The sequence below is a fragment of the Aedes albopictus genome, chromosome 3 (genome assembly GCF_035046485.1).
Source record: "Aedes albopictus strain Foshan chromosome 3, AalbF5, whole genome shotgun sequence".
Taxonomy (NCBI): domain Eukaryota; kingdom Metazoa; phylum Arthropoda; class Insecta; order Diptera; family Culicidae; genus Aedes; species Aedes albopictus.
Window position 1 is genome coordinate 155,628,119 of NC_085138.1, and position 21,578 is coordinate 155,649,696.

A 21,578-nucleotide genomic window follows, 5' to 3' on the forward strand; every position below is an offset into this window, starting at 1 on the left:
CCGTCGATGCGGTACTTTCTGATTTGCCCACATGTATAGAGCCGACTTCTGCTGAGACAATAGGCTACGAATCGAGATGTTTGTCCACACACGGGGCCAGTTGCAGTTTGGGTAGTCTGTTTCTACTTTGGGCCTGTCGGTTTGTTCCACGAAGAATCGATGGACGAGATCGGCGGATGGATAGTGGCGAATTTGGAAGGGTAAATTTGGTAGATTGGTGAGGATTACCTTAAGGCAGGGAAGATCTGCAATTAGATTGGCTTGGGGAGGATTTGCTCGGTTGATATAGGAACAATAGAAGGGAAGGGATTCGATCTCATTTAAGCACCTGTTTATCAGCAAAGACTTGCACTTGAAAGCAGGCAAATGCAGTTTTAGTCCACCGGCTTCCTTGGCACGCGCTAACTGATGCATCGGGATGGTCGTAGGTATTCCCCGGAACAGGTACCGCCGCATAGTAGCAGTCAATTTTGCCACGTGTGCCGCAGTTGGAGTCAGATGTGCAGCCATGTACCACATCCTCGACGACAAGAATGTATTCAGCAGGGTAACTTTTTGGTGTAGCGTTAGGCTACGCATTGAGTGGAGCCACACCTGCCTCACAAAGCTTGTTACGATTGCGTTCCAGTTTATCGTGACCATCTCCCTCACAGAGTTGGTGAAGTGTATACCCAGGATCTTGATTGAATGTTCTGTGCGCAGCCATGGCACAGTCAGAGGATTATCAATCAGGCCGACGTCGATTGCCGTCGTTTTATTTTCATTTAACACCGCCCCGGCCACACGCCCGAAGCGCAGAAAGAGATCACGCATCGCATCAAGCTTTTCCATGGTGGTTACAATTGCGCTGATATCGTCTGCGTAGGCAACGATCAAATCGCCACCACACACACGTTCGAGACGACGCAGAAGAGGGTGCAAATAGATGACAAACAAATGCATTGATAGGGGATCCCCTTGTCGGACCGAACGCTGGATCGGGATACTTGCAGAGAGATGTCCATTCACCAGTAATCTGGACGACGACGACGCTGATATGTGCGACAGGAGGTCCACCATCGTTGCGTTAAAGCCCAGTCCTCGCATAGTGCTGAACAAAAATCGTTGGTCGACTCGATCAAACGCATGATCCAGATCGAATCCAATTAATTTCGCCGTCTGCCGCCTTGCTTTCAGCTGGGCGATTCTATCTTTTATTGCGAGTGTAGCTTGGAAAATATTCTTTTTGCCGTTAGAACATTTCTGCGATTCTGTCAAAATGTTGTGCGAGCGCATCACATTTTCTAATCTCGCTTTAAGAATCCGCGCCAGCACTTTGTAATCAAAATTGATCAAGCTGATCGGTCTGTACGAATGAGCAGTATTCCCAGCATCACGTTTTTTGACCAACACTATCACCCCATCGACAAACCGTGCTGGAAAGTTTGAGTTGATCGCCTCATTTAAAACGAGATTCAGCTCACGATGAATCACATCGAAAGCCCGTAGGTAAAATTCTTTTGGTAGTCCGTCGGGACCTGGCGATTTTTTCGATGCACTTGTGCGGATTGCGGAGAGGATTTCCACAGTCGTGATTTCGCTCATACATGCTTCGTTGACGGGATCCTGCTCGGGAATCACTCTATCGCATTGGAATACCGTGCCTTCTGCTTCGTCTACATTTTCCCGCGCGTACAGGTTCGAGAAATATTGAACTAGATGATTCTGAATTGCACCGCAGTCATCGATGATTTCTCCTTCGTCGTTTTGGAGCTGCTCGATAGTCGTTCGTCGCCTCGTTCTTTCGCCCAGCTGGTAGGTTGATATCGGTTCCCCCGCCACATACGACTCATTGATGAACGTGAACATCTCGGTGAAGCGACGTTGATGGAGGAGCATTTCGGCTTTCACCTGATTGATCCTGATGAGCATGGTGCGATCATTATGGTATTCATCATACGCTTGTCGCAGTAGTTCGTAAAGGCGCTGTTGTTCACGGTGGAAAGTGTCAAAAGCGAGTTTTGATTTCCATCGGAAGAATGAACTGATTTTAGGTTTGGCGCATGCTAACCACCATTCCATCCAAGATGCGTAGTATCGGCGTTGGCGGGTCCAATATTGCCATCGTGTTTGGAGCTCCTCGATGTTTTCAACTGTCAGGAGGTGGGGACGGAGGGACCAGAAGCCACGGCCGGGTGCTCGGTCGGGGAGAGGAAGGCATAGTCTCGCTGTTACGGCTTTGTGGTCCGAGAAGCAAACAACATGCACAGCTGTGGCTCTCAGATGTTCTCGTAAGCCGGCACTGACATAAAGCCGATCGAGCCTGGACGAAGAATTGTGTGATATATATGTGTAACCCTATTCGCTAGGTCGGAGCTGTTGCCACACATCAAGCAAGCGGAGCTGCTGGACGGTGGATTGGAGAGCGGGGCTAGAATTGGATCCCGTCGCATCTCTCAGTCGGATTACTGAGTTAAAATCTCCGCCGACGACGATGTGATCGGTGCGATATCGTAGGTAGTAGGCTACCGTGCTGTTGAAAAAACGTTCTCGCTCGGCGCGAAGAACCGATCCCGACGGGGCATACACATTGCACAGGGTAGTATTGTGCACACGTAAAGCGATCAATCTACCGTCCAGGCTCTTCTCGACGTGCGAGAATTTTATATGTTGTTTGAGAGCGATAGCAGTTCCTCTCCGGCTTTGGTCGACGTTGCAGATGACGTTGAAGCCAGGTAGAGAAAGTTGTTCGTTTTCCACCTCCTGCAGGAAAACAATGTCCAAATCGGTGGCCCGAATGAACGTTCGTAGGGCATTTATTTTTGTTGCGTTGGTTATCGTGTTGATGTTTACGGTGCCGATGTTCACGCTGGTGTGCTCCATCACTGCTGCATGTCATCACCAGAGCCTCGGCCGTGTTCGTTTGAGTCGTTGCGTTGCATCTTCTTCCCAGGTGGCGATCGTTTGCTACGTAGCCGTCGGCTGCTGCTAGAGCCGAGGGATGCTTGCGAGATGTCCGTCTCGTTGCCATCGGATTTTTGAGCGATGAAGCTGCCGATCGTGATCGGGAGCGGTGTGATTTGGAGGATAGGTTGCACTCCAATACGCTTGTCCATGACGGCGGGAGGAGGCATTGTGTTTGTCTGCTGTGTAATCGTCGGTTGCGTCTCGTTCGGTTTAGCAATTGCTTGCCGTGACGGGTTTTGTTGTACCTGGAGCTGTGGTACTTTCGGTGGGATATTGTTCGGCTTTGCCGATTTTTGCAACGCTGGCTGCTTTGTCACATTAGCGTACGAACGGTCTGCTTCGAGCTTTTGCGCCAGCAGTTTTTTGTTTTGTACACACGGTATCCCAACGTGTACAAACTCTTGGCAGTGCATACATGTTTGCCGCTGCCCCTTGTAGCTCACCGCCGTGTCCTCACCCCGAATTGCTACGAGAGAAGGAATGTTTTTCTTTATTATCATTCGGGCGATGCGTACGCCAGTTTTTACGCCACCGAAAGCAGAGCGTTCGTCCCAAAGTAGATCGCGGACGTTAAGAACGTCACCGTACTCAGAGAGGAATTCGGCGATCTGTTCGTTGGTGATATCGCTGGATAGATCAAACAAGCGTACTTCCACGGCTCCGTCCTCCATCATGATACGAAGCTTGTAGGTCTTTCCGTCGAAAGCGAAATCGTGCTTGCTGTCGTGTTGTTGGACGATCGTCTCAGCGAACTGAAGGTTGTTGACCTCCACGAAGGTACATGCCAGCCGCCTGCTTGGCTGGAGAAGTAGCACATTTTCTCGAGTTAAACCGAGTTCTTTCGCGATGAATTTGTGGATTTCATCATGTGAAAGCTGCCTTGGAAACTGCGAGTAGTCGACGCGAAACGTATTTTCGCGGCGCGGCATCGCGAGAACACGATGGCACGGTATGCGCGAACCACTTTGTGTACTCGTAAGACCGTCAAAATTACAAAATCGTATAGAATAGTCTGTGAACGACTCCCGAAATTCGCTCCTTCGAAAATTCGACTGATCAACTCGGAAGTTGAGCGCTAACTGACAATCAATTCGAAAAATGTTGTCAGTCATGTTATTCATAAGTGGATATGGATAATCTAATTGCCTTAACTTTTTGAGTTATCTTTAAACCCATTAGTCTGGGCGTGGCCGTTTTAATATTTGTATCATATTATATCTGATATACTGCAAATATTAATGTTGATAAGAAAATATCGAAAGACATTTTGGTATTTCCAAGCACTAGAATAGAATAGAATATCGGACGTGAATATTTTTGAAAGTGTACATATCATCATCTACACTGTTGTCGCTTCGTAAAATGGCTCATGGAATGGAATTATCCCAAACAGGGTACCGTGGGGTGCCTAAATTTCGCACGAGTCTAAATTTCGCCAACTGATAAGATGTAGAGATCATAATCATAGAACTAATTGTTGAATTGTCCATAATTTACTTTATGTAAAAAAATACTTGATTGACCGCCCGCAGTTGCAACTCCAGTATCGCCAGATCAGCTACACTCACACAAGGAACCAATGAGATAGCTGCTTGGGACTAACAGGCATCTTCAGTGTGTGAGCGTTGATGGTGTTGTATTTTTAGGCGACAATGGCGCCTGCTGCGTCAGTTTGCAGGTCAATGTGGAGAAAGGGAGGGAAGTGATGATTGCAATCGCTTGTTGCCAACAGACCGTTGAGTCCTCTGCATCTGCACAAGCTCATGCGATTGTCGGTGTGCTGGTGGGAAATGATTTTATTTTTGGCACAAGGTTCATGCATTGGTCCATGGATGCCAGGCGTAAAGGGATAGATTGAGTGAACATTACTGTGAAGCGGCACAGTTCGCTAGGTTGCATAACTTTCAAATCCGTTTCTGGTTCTAGCACGTCTAGCGATCGCTACGAACATACTAATGTACATGTGATGTAGACGTGGGAGAAAGAGAGTGAAAGTAGATAGAAAAATACAAAGTATGAGAAAGGGACGAGCCAAGGATTGAACCCAGGACTTTCTGCATATGAATCAGAAGCGATAGCTAGACCACCAAGCTTGTCATGTCCATAATTTACTTTATGTAAATTTAAGTAAAATTTTGCAATTGGTATACACTGCCCCTACTCGCATAACAGTCCCATGTTTGCTGGGTTTCCTATTCACATGGGACTGTTGTGCGAATGGGGGCAGTACAACATTCAACTTCCCCAAACGTCGCACCAGAAGTGTTTAGTGTGGAACTGATAAAACTGACTTTACATATCCACTTCAACACTTCGCTCCGTCAGACACGAACTAATCCACTTTCACGACTGCGAGGGTGTTTTGCATGATATTCTACAAGGAATTTCCACAGGGATTTTTCTTTTTCGAGTTTTTCTAAAATTATGACCTTTCTCCAACAAGTCTTGATAGTTCCGTGAACAAAAAGTCTACACCTTGGAATCATTGAAACATTTGCGATTTTTTCTGGCATTGGAAATCTAGTTGATTCAAAATTTTACTTACCAATATACTTGTAAGGTTTCTGCAGTTTGGTTAGCACACTCAGGCAGGTTTCCACGACTGATCCGGTCCAGTTGTTCACCTTGTCGTGTTGGTACGCGTTGCCTCCGATGGTCGTTTCGATTGCTTCCTTGATAATTTTGCTCACATCATCCACGACGAATTGATGCTGATTGAGAATAAACATAACGTCGGTTAGTGTCGTCTGGCTACGCCGTTTTTGAATTAGTTCCTCTCTAGACTAGACAGAGGAAGAACAGACAGTTGGTTTGCCAGCCAGCTCGGAAATAAATCACCAATAGAGAAACGGTGGCGCTGCAATAATGTTGTCTATTATCCTAATCGCCTTAATCGCACAACCGACCCGGCCAGCTCTGCTACTACTGAAGCATTGCTCTTCTGCCACACGAATGAACATGCGACGGACGGATGGGAAATTCTTTGCCAGCACCCCCCAAGGAATGTGCTACCTTAACATAATTTCCGACTCGCCATCAGGGCGTATAAGGGAATCGGTCTGCGTGGTACAGACGTACTTCAATCAGTGCGAATTCTAGCAAAGCAAATGTACAATGGCCCCAAAGCCGTATCTTTCTGGATTTTTGTGGGAGTGAGTTCAGCAAATTTTGAACATTTTTTTTTTTTGCTGTTTTTGGAGAAAATGTTTTATGAAAAACATTTAACCCAAAACAACTTTGCTCAAGAATCCATATTGCTATCTCTTATGATAGAAATAAGGATTCTTTGGCAAAATTGTTTACAATAAAGTGTTTTGCAACTTTGTAGAACATTTTATTGGTATATATAGAAATTAAAAAAAAATGATATTGTGATCTTCAAAACCATTTGGAGCACCCCATATCCAAATATATGAAGAAACTTTCCCAAAAGATACTATGTAGTAGCTAAATCTATTTAATAGGTAGGTTAGGGACAAATATAAATGTCTAGCTAGATGCGACTCCGGGATCATTGTGCAAGCAATTTCAAACAAACGGATATGCGAAGGACGATTCGGTAAGCGCATGGGTATTCAGCACGACCATGCTGAGAGTAACAGGTTCGATTCCCGGTCGGTCTAGAAACTTTTGGTAAAGGAAATGACCTTAACTTTCTTGGACATAGAGTGTCTTCGTGCCATAAATTCGGCATAAATGCCGAATCGTGTTCTAACATCAACCAATTTTGAATTTGAGCACTAATTTTTGTTTTAGAGCGATTTTTAAATTTCATAGGATTTCCAATGAAACGTGACACTTATGCGTCCACTTTTCAGAATGTGACAAATCTGCGTTGCATTTTTTCAACAATTTTCGGAACAAACTACCGATTTTTATTTCCCTATATTATAATACACCATGATACATGGTCATGGGCTGCAAAATCTCAATATTGCCAAAAATGCACATGTGACAATTATGCTTCCACCGGCAAGTGCTCATAGAATACTAAGCTGAAAAGCGTTGGGTATGTGTGCCATCAGTAATCTCACGCTCCCATATTCATCCTATTCGAAAACAAGCGATCACGGCACCGATTGATTCCGTTCTTTTTGTTTTCATGGATGCTCACTTCTAACAAAAAAAATAGAAAAATAAGAAACAAAACAAACAGCGCTTCAATCCTTTGTTTTTCGTAGGATGAAAATGGGAGCCAATACCCTATGTAAGTAATTAATATGCCATGGTTTTTCGTTTTGCTTTTGCTGTCAACTAATTGGCAACCTTATTCAGACGCGCTATTGGGGGGTAAACTGTTCAACAGTATAATAATAGGCGACAAGAAGAGCTAGGATGGAAGTAGGTAAGCTAGACACGCGATCCATTTGCTCCTGGAAGATGTCAAGGAAAACGTATCCACTAATGTTTTCAATGTAGAAACGCTATCCAGGAAAACGTGCACATATTTCAACTATGAAGCATGACATGAATAAAAACACCCTTCCCATGGAAATTGAGCATCCCTAGAATAGTTACTTCGAAACTATGTTGTTCCCACACCTGACTACGGCCTGCAAACAGTAATGCAATGCAGGTTACTACTACTTCCTGGTTGTTAGTTCCTCCTCATAGCATTCAGCATTCGAAAAAGCAGAAAAAAGTGAAAAAGAATCCAACTAAGCACACAACCCCAGACACTAGGACTATAGGGAATGTTTGATCAATTTCATGAAGTGCTAACAGGCACCTTTCGTGTCCGCGTTCTGATGAAGGTTTATCCCTCTGCTCGCTTCTAGATAAATGATTGACTGGTAAGGTCATAAACTTTCTGGATGGCTACATTATCCACATTATCATGTCGTTAGAAAAAAATCTTGGTTTTATTGACGGCTTGCGGAAAACTTTGGAGACAATAAAAAAAACAATCAAACTTTTTTGTGTTTTTGAATTTTGTTGACTGTTCAAAGCTGCATCAGTATTAAAAGTGATTCAAGCAAAGTAGGATGTTCAGAGAATTTCTCAGATCACATTTAAGCTCTTCTGGCTAAACAGAAGCATTAGTTATTGTGTGATAGATGGTTTGGATCTTGGATGTGTTGGACGTGTTTTGGATGTGTGCAAAGTGTGGCCGATACACCTCTCCTTTTGCTACCGAATTTCTGTCGCTATCGGCTTGTGATGACATCAATCAACGATGGAGCTTCGCGTTTGTAATGCAATTGTGAGGCCACCATCCAATAAGTACATACCGCGTGAGTGTTTTCTACTGATACACACCAAGTTATACTAACGTACAGAAGCACAAATTTCACGTTTGAGTTAAAATTCGGATTATGCTGCGTCGAATAATGTGATTGTTCTTCCATACATTTCTTCAACTCTCGCCTTTTTGATCTGTGTATGAGAAATCTTACGCTCCATATAAAAATATTTGGGTTCTCATAAAAAAAAAATCTTACAAGGGAGGGGGGGGGGGGGGGGGGAGGTGTTGTAAAATCATAAAAATTCCCTTACGTAATAAATGGACAGCCCCTACGTTCCACTAAGGCGACAAGAAACATCGTAGAGGAGACGGATGTCGCTGGTGTTTGCTAGGGAGTCCTCGTGTTCCGTCTACATGAGCGCTTCACTTTCTTCTCGAGAGCCGAATATCGTTTCGCTCGCTCTATCGCGGCTTTGGCATTCCGTCTCTTCTCTATCTTCCTACAGGTATCATCTATGGTCCACTGCTTTTTACGGGTGCGTAGTTCACCCAAATTATTCTCGTCGGTGGCGATGAAAGCGCTCTTGATGGCGCTCTCTTGATCTTTTACGCTTTCACCTTCCGGAATATCCGCAGCATGATTATCTAGCTCCTCGACGAAGGATCTTTTCACCGCAGCGCTTTCCAGTCAGCGTGTGTTGAACCGGCGCCCGATTTTCTTCTCCTGTCGATGAATCCTAGCAATGCGTAGCCTGATCTCGTCAATCAGGAAATGATGGTCGATCGCAATATCGACGCTACGTTTGTTCCGCACATCAAGAAAACTGCGTCTCCATTTTCTGCCGATGCAGATGTGGTCGATTTGATTTTCCGTGACGCCATCACGGGAAATCCATGTCACTTTGTGCATTGGTCGATGGGGAAAGAGCGATCCCCCAATCACCATGTCATTATTGCCACAAAACTCTGCAAACATCTCGCCGTTCTCGCTCATTTCTCCGAGACCCATGGCGTCCCATGACGTGATCATAGTCCGAGTTGTCGGAACCAACCTACGCGTTGAAGTCGCCCATGAGGATCTTGATATCACCTTTTGGAATCTTATTCACGACATCATTCAGTTGGCTGTAAAAGTTTTGTTTGTCTTGCATTTCGGCAGCACCGGTTGGCGCGTAACATTGGATCATGGTATGGTTCCGAACCCGAGTACTGAATCTGGCTACAATTATCCTCTCATTAATAGGTTCCCACTTCATGACCGCAACGTGGGCGTAAGCGCTGAGCAGAAAACCTACTCCACGGTGGCGAGGAGCTTGTTCACCTCGTAGGCCAAAGTATAGCATAATTTGACCCGAAGCCGATCTGTGTTCGCCAAAGTTCCTAGGATCCCACGCTTCATACGGCATGCCTCATTGGCTAGTAGTTGTGCCAGTTTACCCTGCTGGGCTTAGGTTAATACATTTCAAGTTCCAATTCTTGTCCGTTGTTTCGCGCTAAAAGTCGCTGCCGTTGAATCAGTTCATAATCTTTCTTTTCGGTTTCAGTAATGGTTTTTGGGTTTCGGGAACGGTAGGTTGTTGGCCTAAGATCTTCTATCCACCGTGGTGGGGCTGCCACCTTAGGTTTAGCTTCTAGTGGAGGAGTATTTCATACTCAACAGCTGGATGCCGCTACAAACGCTGTTTGAGCCGCACCTCCTTCGTGAACGGATGCTCGGGACGTACATCCTTAATCTAGCTGAAGTCAGAAGGACAACAGTGCCCAGGCTGCACTACCAGCTAAGCACACAACTCTTAGCTGGCGGTCTTTGTCATCGCTTGACCCGTGGAAGCATGAGGTAGGAACTTGTTAGGACCATGTTATGTTGGACGCTCTTCTTTTCGACTCAAAAATATAATTCGCATTAGAAACGACATGGCACTGACATGCGAAGAGGGGCAGTTAACTACTGCAATTATAGAGGCTTACAATGAAAGCTGTCCATCAAAGGAACGCTCCAGTAGCAGAGATGTTCCCTGGTGGAATCAAAGATCGAAAAAACTAAGAAAATATGCTCGAAAACAGTTTAATCGGGCTGAGCTTACATTGAACTGGTCTCCCTACACCTACAGATAGGCCTTAACAAATTATAATAGAGAAATAAGAAGATCAAAGCGGAAAAATTGGAGACACATGTGCGAAGGCATAGAAAGTGCCCCTGAAACTGCAAGATTTCAAAAAGTTCTCTCGAAAGATCACTTAAAAGGACGAACGGTAAATACTCAAGACTTTGGAATCAATGATGGATTCCATCTGTGGAGACAAGATAAAATGGTGCCGAAATCATATAGGCCAATAAATCTTTCATCGATCTTCCTGAAACTAATGAAAAAACTTATAGATGAGTACATTAAATCGAACGTACTTAAAGATAAACCATTAAATGGAGCTCAATTTGCCTATCAGACTGGCAAATCGACTACATTAACTCTTCAATCATTAGCATGAGCATGAGCATAGATGACCGTACTATTCGTAGTTGCTACTCCGTGATTGACCAGAACAATCGAAGTTGCACAAGAAACCAACAGACGGAGCTTGGGAGTAGCTTACCGTCCTCAATGTGCATCTTCGAGAATTCCAAACTTTATTAGGTCAATAACGGCGCCGGCCACGTCCTTACGGTCATCGAGGAAGGAAAGGAATGTTATTATGACGTGCGTTGCTTACTAAAGACCGAGATCACCTCTGCGTCTCCACGTCTGTCATGGGAAGGACTTTTTGTTAGTGGGGAGGGGATAGAGCGCATGATATGAGTTCACTTTGGTAAGTGGAGTGATTCATGCAACCCTATTAATATCAAACCACTTATTTTCATTTGGACTAAAACAAAACACATGCCGACATCGAAGATGACGAACCATTCAGATAGTTTTCGAAGTGCGAAAATTAACGAAAGAGAAAATAAAGTGATTTGAACCAACGTGGCTTTGGAACTTGGGCCGACACTTGACGTGACGAACATTTCAATGTCTGTTGACTAAAATTGCAAAAAATGTTGTTTGTTGCATTTATCGTATCATAAATCGCCCCGTACGAAGATGAGCAGTCAAATAGACGACGACGACCGAATGAAAACGCGGCCTGTACACTTTGCTTCCAAAAACTCACTCTCGCAAAAATCTAGCAAAGCGAGCGCGCGAAACTTTGCTGCTGCCGAACTACCGCACACTACTGACTGCTTAGCGTCCCGTCGTCGGAGCCCCGCAGAGAGAAGGGGAAAGAAAATCGCAAAAATCTAGCAGGCGAGCGCGCGAAACTTTGCTGCTGCCGAACTACCGCACACTACTCTACATTAACTCTTCAATCATTAGTTACAAAAATTGAAAAAAACACTTGAACATACTAGAAATACTTTTGGCATCAGTACTCGGCGTAGAAGGCGCGTTCGACAACGCTAGCTTTGCGTCGATGAAAAGAGCCATAAGACAAAGGATTTTTTTTTTTCTAAAAATAGAATCGATTGGATTGAAATGATGCTTTCAAGAAGGGAAATATCAGCATTTCTTGGGAATTCAGTTGTAAAGGTAACAGCTGTTCGGGGCTGTCCTCAAGGAGGAATAATTTCTCCTCTCCTCTGGTCCCTGATTGTTGATGATCTTCTTGGAAAATTACAACATCAAGGATTCGAAGTAGGTAATTGGATTTGCGGATGACACTGTCATTATTGCCCTGGTAAATTCGATAAGATAATATCTGATCGAATGCAAGCTGCGTTAAAATTTCACTTTAACGTAGTGTAAAAATGAAGGGTTAAATATAAACCCTATAAATACAACAATTCAAGTCTAACTTTACCAGGGTGTCTACTCATAACTCAAAGAAAAACTTCCTGGTTTTTCCAGATGAAATTTTAAAAGTTTATAATTCAAAAAATAACCCAAATTTTCTAAAAATTATAAAGGGTGACTTAGGGTATCACCGGCAGGTTTGTTCTCTTCGTCATGAAGGGTTTATGTCGGCCAAATTGTCGGAAACTTGATCATATTCAGCTTGATTGGGAAGGATTTGATGTCATCTCTGAGTTCAACAGGTTTCAAAAAAATCCCATTACGAAGTGAACAAAACTCTCGAAAATACGTAAGTCCCCCTACTCTTCAAAAATTCTTTCAAGATTTCTGAGCGTGGTTCCTGGAATTTCTTCCAGAGTTTCTTCCTGGATTTCCGCAGGATTATTTCACGAGATATCTGTTTGAGTACGTTCCGATTTTTCTTGCAGAGGTTTTCCGACATACTTCTAAAGATTCTTGCTGGATTCCTCCTGAAGATCCATCCAAAACTATTCAAAGTTTCTTCAAGAATGTCATTGGTCGAGTCTCGTAGCCATGCGGCTAGAGTCCGGATGGGTGAGGGTTTGATTCCCGCTACGAGCGATGATTTTTTTCGCGAGAATAGCTTTCTTATCCTTAACCACTCCGTGTTAAGTTTCGTTCAGTCGGTCGGTACAGCCACTGGTTAAAGACAGTGTCCGTGTCTTTTCTAGTGGTTTTCCGGGATAGTTATCCAATAGTTATGTCGGGATTTGTACCGAAAGTTTTCCGATATTTCTCTTGTTTTACTCGCGGAATTTCGTCCGTATCTGCTTTCAGGATTCCATGAGGTTTTCAGAATTCCTTCTTGGATGTCCTTAATATTTCATTTCAGGATTACTATTATTCAAAAAAAAAAAACTTTGTGGAGTTTCTCGCAAGATTTTATTTAAATTTATAAGGTATTTCGTAAGTTATATCAGGAGACATTCGGAAGAAACCCCGTAGAAGAATTCCCGCAATAACTTAGTAAGAAATCCCTAAAGTAGTATCCAGAACCTCGGGACAATTTCTAGTAAAGATTCCGGAAAGAGTTAAGGTGAATATATAACGAAGCCACACCTTGAATTTTCAAGGGCACAAATCTGAAGAACCAAATGTCGGTTTGAGCTGAAAAGTTGATCGATTGGCCAACACCAGCGGATAACCAATCGATCAACTTTTCAGCTCGAACCGACATTCGGTTCTTTAGATTTGTGCTATTGAAAATTAGAGGTTTGGCTTCATCATATATTCACCTTAAGATGCGGAGAATATCTGTAAAAAAAATCTCAGGTTGATTACTGCAAGAAATCCGGTACAAACCAGAAGGAACAGCCTGGCTTTGAAAGAATTCAAGAAAAGAATTAAATGAGAAATATAAGCAAATAACTCCCGTGGAAATCCCAAAAGGCACTCTGGAAAAAAAATCTTTGAAGAAAGTCCAGAATAAATTCAGGAAAACTCTGAGAGACATCTCATGACCAACATAGGAAGGAATCTTCTGAGAGAAGTTCCAGGAGATACTACAAGAGAAATGTCAGGTAAAACTTCAAAACAAACCTCGCGAGAACTTTTAAGAAATATCCCAATTGAAATTCCTGTAGGAGACCAGGAAGGACAACTCGAAGAAAACCCACAGAAACTGTTTGAAGATATCACAGGAAATAAATAAATCTCTTGAGGAACTCTTGCAGAAAATTCGTGAAAACTCCTTCAGAAACCCTTGAAGGAACTTTAGTAGAATTCACAGGAATAACTCTTTTAGCAACTCTGAAAGAAATTCCGGGGAAGTCTCAAGAGGAACACCGGAAGGAATCGCGTAAAATCTCCATGAGTAATCCCGAAAGAAATTCCACGATTAATCTCAACAGAAATTCTCATAGAGAATTCGGGATAAATTCTGGTAGAAATCCTACGAAGATTTTTTTTTAGCAAAAACCTGGGGGAACTCCGGGAGCAACACCGGGAAGAAATAGCATCCCCGTGAAAAACTCCAGGAGAAATCGGTTGGGATTCAGGGATCCTGGAAGGAATCCGGAAGTATACCTTTCTGGGAAAAATTCAAAAAGGAATACCAAGAAAAATAGTTTTTCACGCTATTTTTTCGGAAGGAATTTTAAAATAAATCCTGGGAGAAATTTCTAAAGAAGTTCCAGAAAAAAACCCTGACGATTTTTGTGCAAAAAATCCTTGTAGCGAAATTTCTATACGGATTTTTACCATCAGGTTTTTATTCATGCAACCCAATGTTTTTTTTTATCGGAGTAAAATTTTCCTGGGTACTCAAGATATTCCCTGAGTATTCCAGGTTTTTCCCTGTTAAATAAAATTCCGCGGATTCTCGGTTTTCCAGGTAGTAGGCACCATGTTTACCAAACACCGTATGTAACAGAATCAACGAACGGAGAAAATCGAAGAGGAAGTTCGCTGTTTCCAATGTTTCCATAGCATGCATTGAGCATTTTAGAAAAGTTTAAAATCCAGGTATTTTTTCACAAATCATCCTCAAAGGTGAGTGATACAAGTAGTCCTTAACGAAATTCAGCGCCTCATGTAAAAATCTCTTTTGTTTACATAGGGTATGTGTTCCATCATTAATCTCACGCTCCCATATTCATCCTATTCGAAAACAAGCGATTACGGCACCGATTGATTCCGTTCTTTTTGTTTTCATGGGTGCTCACTTCTAACTAAAAATACAAAAATAAGAAACAAAACAAACAGCGTTTCAATCCTTTGTTTTTCGTAGGATGAAAATGGGAGCCACATGCTTAAGAAGGGAACCAATACCCTATGTTACATACGGTGTTTGGTAAAGTTAGGCTTTAATTGTACCGTTTACTAAAAGACGCAAAATCTCCATATCAAATTTAAAACTGGGAGATGTTAAGCTGTCTTTATTTAGAGATGTCAAATTTCTAGGAATTATATTGGATAGCAAGCTCTTTTGGAACAAAACAAATACATTGAACAATAGATAGAAAAAGCAAGAAATGCTTCCTGGGGCTACAAAAGAACTTTTGGTATGAAATGGGGTCTAAAACCACAGATGATACTATAGATTTATCTATTGTTTAGTGGAAAAAAAAACCAAACAAACTTCCACGCAAATGAAAGCTTCAAAGGCTTGCTACTGCATCAGTAACAGGGGCAATGCATAGTACCCCTTAGATACTTGAAACTTGATGGGCTACAACTCGTACCGGTGAGTCTACGCCGAATGAAGTACCCGCCTCCACTGGCCTCGGTCCTGGGCCAATCGCTTTCAGTCGCCCTGAACGTTTAGAGTCCTTAGGTCCTTCTCAACTGCAAAAAGCCAACGTGTGCGCGGCCTTCCACGAAGCCGGCGACCCCTTCCTGGTTCTCTGTTGAAAATAATTTTTGCTTGTCGTTCCTCCGGCTACATTCATCTCTTATGGTGTATAGAAAATTCCACATACTAAAGACACTGTATGCTAAAGACACGAAATCTGATGATTGTTGCTATTGATGATGATTGTCGCGTCATGACGATGATGATGTCGAGCAATGCTTTTAAAGCGCGTTTGACAGGTCTCCTGCTCGATTGGAAGGACATTGACAGCAAATTTGGAATTCCAATTGGAACATTTCGTGTCTTTGCATATAGTGTCTTTACCACATACCAATGAACATTTCTAGACAAACATGTGAAAAAGGCGGATTTCCAAAATCATGGATCCGAGAAAACTGCGACCAAACATTTCGCAACAAAAAACAAATCCCATTTCAAAAGCATTGCAATATTGTTTTATTTTATTTGCTCATATTGAAGGCAATTTGTGTACATGAATTTACCTGCTACAAAAATTTTGAATAGATTGATTATTTTAACCGTAAAATTGAGAAAAGTAAATTACACCCTATTTACTTTTGAAGTGTAATTTCGCCCATGATAGATTTCGCCCATAAAAATGACAGTCTGGAAATTCGCCGTGGAATTGTCCCGTATTGTTTACGTTGTTGTTGTTACGCCTTGGTGTTTACTCCTCACGAATGACGACTGCGGAATTACGCCCAGGTATTTTTGTGATTTATTTCGGTAATTGAAGAATAATTTATTTGCAAGGCGCTAAATTCATACGTAAGCAGTCATTACCATGCACAGTGATGCAGTGAAGAAGTATGGGAGCCGAGATGGAAGTGCTGCAACGGTAGGTAGTAACATAGTGCCTGCAGTGGTCGTGAGAAGTGCGGTGCAGTGCTAGTGATGCTTTTTGTTTTAAGAAAAAAAGTTTGTTCTGTGCACGAATTTGATTAATTTGCATCGTTTGCATTTCACGATAATGATAATATCATTGCCATTAGTGCTCGATTAGCATCTCAGGTTCATCAACGGGGTCCGGCAACGGGGGCGTAACAACAATCCAAGTGAAATGAAAACATAAATCCACGGCGGAACTCCACTTTATAGCATTCAAGGGCTGCACGGTGGGGCGGAATGGCGAAATATTCGTGATAATGGCATAAGTTTTATTCCATTAATTTATATCCGAATTCAATGTTTCAAGAGCAGAATCATGATAAGAATATTTTGAAATTGATTACAATCGAAATAAAATGAGTTATTTTATCAATATTTATCCAAAATTTGCCCGGATTTTCAGCATTTACTGCAAATTGGAGGGCGTAACAACAAAAGGCTTCGGACAGCGTGCTATTTGGAATTACGCCATTATTTAAATTTGAGTTTCTAGTTGTGTAAAATAATTTTTAACGAAACTGTCGAGTTTAATAAGTGGTTTTATATTAGATCTGATGAGACAGTCAATAAAACGAGTTGTTTACATTTTGGCTCTTCCGCCCTTTTCACATGTTAATCTAGATTTAAGCAACAAAAACACTATAAAACAAAACAAAGCTTTACATGTGTAAAGATACCTTATAGTTACCTGATATCTACTCATCTCTAACGGTATGCATATGATTGCTTTGATTGAAAAAAAAAAATACGTTGAAATATGCGTTTGCTCGTTGTAAACTTGTTATTTGCAACGCTTTGATAAGTTGTTGCATTTGAAGGGCACTCAAGTGCCATATATGTACTGTCAGTGCACTCCGATGCACGTTAGTGTCAAAGTTACGTTTCAATTAGCGTATGTCACTTGCTCGTTGCAAAGCAAATATGTTGCAACAGGTGAACGACCGCTGTTGTAGATGGCTTCCTATGAAAACATAGCGACTGGCCGTTGGTTTTTTGGCTATATCTTTAAGAGAGATTCCATCTTGGCGTCAAAGAACGAAAGGAAGAACATCAGTTTTTGCGCTAGGAAAAAAAATGTTTAAAATAATCTATGATACAAACGGTACTCTTATCAGCATTCTTAAAGGTTTTTTCTCTATGGGGAAAAATTTTCTAAGAGTTTTTTCTCAGTTATTTTTTTTTTTTTTTTGATTTGCTGAGGTAATTTGGCGTCGATTTTACTAAAAAAGTTTATGCTACGATGAATGAGATATGATTTTTTGAAGTTTGGAGTATTTTACAAAATTTTGGAAAATCGGAAAGCGTTTTTCGGGAAAATAATGCACTATGATTTTTTTTTGAATTCCATATTAGATCATATATCCACGACCTCTAGCTCTGGTGATATTTTCATTGAAATCGGAGACCTTTCGGCTCAAACCTGTTCGGTACTAAAAAAAATCCCCTTATGCCATACTAGTTTCTGACGTGTATCCATCCCTATTTAGCTACGGTTGCCTCTTCATCATTTCCTTTCTCGGTCCTTTGCAATCCGATAAGGTACTAGATTCAATCCAGTTTGCGACGGACTGCACGGTTGTCGCATCTAGTGTTGGTGTTTCTGTAAGCAGTTCACAGTTTGATGTTTGGGAGTGGAACATCTCGCCATGTTCATGTAGTTCTGTGAATACGTCTTCATCGTAGATATGCTGTGATATTTCACTTGACAGAAGCTTTTCGATAATTTGGTCTTTCTTGTCTATTTGTCCATTGGGAGAGATCGGACCATGGTGTTAGCGCAGCAACTTGACGCACTAATTCCGCTATGGTCCCGTGCTCTTTGACAGTCTCAAGGCGGTCACTAACGCCTGTAAAGGTTCTGTAACGCTCTTTCCATGTCATGGATTCTCTCGTCCTCTCCCTCGTCCTTCTTCTACACGGAAAGATCGATGTACACAGAGCAAGGAGTAACTTTCACGCAGCGATCGAAAAGACAAAAGATTTCATGCAAACTTGTGTGAAAATTCACGCAAATTTGTGTAACACCGGATCAGCACATTTTTTGTGCTGATCCAGTCCTACGCAAATATGAGTGAAAAATCCTTTGTCTTTTCGCAAGTTACTCATTCGCTGTGTACTTTTGTTTTAGGGTGTAGGAGTCGAGCTGGAGTTGAGCTACTACCGCCTATAGTTCCCCGAATTCGACAACCTCGCTAGCACTCACAACCTTCGAGTATGCACTGGTATGATGATTTCCACCATAGCGAGCTTCGTACTCACGACGGGCTTGGGGATATAAAATTGCGTGGTCGATACGAATACGCTGGATCTCGACATCCATTTTATAAATCGGACATTTACTACTGGAGGCGGAGTACTCTTTTACCTTACAATTTTCACAATAAAACGGATTCGACACAAGGCGGTCGATCAGTGGCTGGCCATATTTTTCGCAGCTCCTGCTTTAGTTGCTTGAAAGCGATCCTTTTCGTGCACATTATTGCACCGTTCACAGATGCGAAAGGGCTCGGTGCACCGTTTTCTCGTGTGTCAAAAGGACCAAGAGCGGTAGCATTGCATCGGGGACGAAGAAAAGTTTCTAGTTTTACAGCGGGGCCAGTCAAAGTGCACATGCGGTGGGATTACCGTGCCGCTAATTGTCAGGATAATTTGAGGGAAAGACTTTCGTAAGATCCATACGGTTTTCGACATCCGGAGTCTCAGTGTTTTTTGGATGGGTGGGATTTGGAATTACACACATACATACATTTATTTGTTCAACATCACATTTAAGACAAGACATAATCAACAATAGTACGCCACAATACTCGGTTTGTGGCTGCCGCTCTCCATCCTCGGTCGCGCCCAATGTTCGCCAGGTCACGCTCCACCTGGTCCGCCCATCGTGCTCTCTGCGCTCCACGCATTCTTCTACCAGCTTTGCATTGTTATCCGGCATTCTTGCAACATGCCCTGCCCACCGTATTCTTCCGGCTTTGGCCACCTTGTGGATGCTGGGTTCGCCGTAATGTGCAGCAAGCTCGTGGTTCATTCTTCTCCGCCACACACCGTTCTCCTGCACACCGTCGAAGATCGTCCTTAGCACGCGTCGCTCGAAAACTCCGAGTGCTTGCAGGTCCTCCTCGAGCATGGTCCATGTCTCGTGCCCGTAGAGGACCACCGGTCTTTTTAGCGTTTTGTACATGGTGCATTTGGTGCGTGGGTGAATCTTTTTCGACCGCAGTTTCTTCTGGAGCCCGTAGTAGGCCTGACTTCCCGTCAGTAAGGATCCGAGGTAGACGAATTCCTCCACCACCTCGAAAGTATCCTTGTCTATAGTAACATTACTACCCAGACGGATCCGGTCGTATTCGGTTCCGCCTACCAGCATGTACTTTGTTTTTGAGGCATTCATCACCAGTCCGACCTTTGCTGCTTCGCGTTTCAGGCGGGTGTACAGCTCTGTCACCGTTCTAAATGTTCTAGCGATAATGTCCATGTCGTCCGCAAAGCACACAAATTGACCGGATTTTGTGAAAATCGTTCCCCGGTTGTTGAGCCCGTCTCGTCGCATCACACCTTCCAGAGCGATGTTGAAAAGTAGGCATGAGAGTCCATCACCTTGTCTCAGTCCCCGGCGAGATTCGAATGAACTGGATAGTTCACCCAACACCCTTACGCAGTTTTGCACACCGTCCATCGTTGCTTTAATCAGTCTAGTCAGCTTCCCAGGAAAGCCGTTTTCGTCCATGATTCTCCATTCAAAATAGTGATCGCCCTGAAGTTCTCATATTCCAAATAGTCGCCTTTCTTGTGAATGGTGCAGATTTGGAATTGTATAATTCAAAACTCAATCCAAATCTAATAAAAATTTTATAGGAATCTGAGACTGTACCGAAATATCTATAATATTTGGAAATACCAATTTTCAACCAAGTATTATGGGGCAATGCGCAAAATTTATAAATTCCGCAAAAATCTCTAGAGATATTCTTCTAAGAACTTGTGTTGCAAATTACCCTATTTGACGACACCAAACTTTTGTTTGTTACAAGTTGTTATTTGTGTTTCAATAAAAATCGTGTGTATGACAATGCAATGACTGTCCAATCCTGAGGTGTTACGAATAGAATCAAAACGTCCAATCTAACTATTTTTGTGCGTACCTACTTCTCTCACCAGTGCCAGAAACTCTTCCAAGATTTCCTTGGGTGGCCCTGCAATCTACTCTACTATTTTTATATTCATCTATTTTTTCAATAAACCGAGAATTTGTAAAACAGTATAAATTTAACCAAAAACTTAATATTGAAAAATTAATTTGATTATTTTCAGGTTCTCGGTGTTAACACCGTAGATAAAATGCATTTCCCTCTCCCGGTGATAACCACTCAAAATAGGTGTAGTAGCCAGAGGCACCAAAGAAAAAAATCTAGGACAAGAAAAAATATCAGCAAAAGAAGCTACGGAATTAATCGCTTTGCCATAGATCAAATGTTCCGCCCCGGTATCGAGGGTGATGTGTTTATATGAATTCCGTTTCTTGTCAACCGAAGAAAACATTCATCCAACCGCAGTCAAAACAAGCCTGTTCTCGTTCTGTTTGGCAATGTTTCCTCCGAAAAAAAAAGGCGAGCAATATTTCTCGCCTTCTTTCGTCGCAACGCTTCAGAGAAATTTTCTGCAATTTGCACTTGCGGCGAATGCAAAGGAGCGCATCTCTGCCTGCAGCCCGGGCCGGACGACGAAGGCGGAATTTACATTGCGGATTTTCTAATCTGCGCCGCACCCGGAATGAATGATACAAAAATGACGCAAGCTTCATAGCTAGAGAGGAAGATTCCCATCCGCCACCGTTCCTCCGCCCCCGCCCGTTGCTTAGTCAATCATCAATCGGCCCGATTAAGGAAAGAAAAAAAAAACTCGACGTCAGCTGGCAAGCCAAACCATCGCGCTACTGGATGAAAGATGGAACAAACACTTACCTCTTCCCTGCCGTCATCCATTGTTGTTTGCTTGCTGAGTTCTCTAGCGGTTCCGCCGGACAAAAACACTGAACTTGTTGAATCGCCGGAAGACGATGATAGGGATTCACTTCACAAAAACACCGTAAAAGAGCAACGGACTGCCGCAGGAAAAGCCAGAATTTTCTGTTGAATCTCCGATGCGTCTTCAAAGAAACTGCAGCCGAAAAGTCTGCGAAAAAAACGGTGTTTGACGTTTCTGCGCGGAGTGTTCGAAAATGTCGAACATGAATGGCGGTGCGTAGGTAGAAAATGGGAGCAAAAGACGGTTAAAAAAGGTTCAGCAAACGAAGTGTTATGGTGTGTGTCTCGAATATCAGTTACACCGCATTGAGCGATCAAAACACGTTTCGATAAGTTTTCTCGAACCCTTTTCTTTAAAGCGCGCGAAA

General features: G+C 42.8%; 1 protein-coding gene across 2 annotated transcripts in view; it reads right to left on the bottom strand.

Annotated features, from left to right (window-relative positions):
- The window catches only part of LOC109431878 (dynein light chain Tctex-type), a 34,094-nt gene extending 12,690 nt beyond the window's left edge, over positions 1–21,404 (bottom strand). The window contains exons 1-2 of one of the 2 annotated variants that reach the window (XM_029872019.2): positions 21,148–21,404; positions 5,492–5,657 (exon numbers count right to left, since the gene is read on the bottom strand). In XM_029872019.2, the coding sequence (XP_029727879.1) occupies positions 5,492–5,657; positions 21,148–21,168 (187 nt within the window). In that variant the 5' untranslated portion in view covers positions 21,169–21,404. Of the gene's footprint in view, positions 1–5,491; positions 5,694–5,804; positions 5,922–21,147 lie in introns of those variants that run through there. The other variant, XM_029872020.2, reaches the window with a different exon arrangement.
- Between the last annotated feature and the right edge of the window lie 174 nt (positions 21,405–21,578).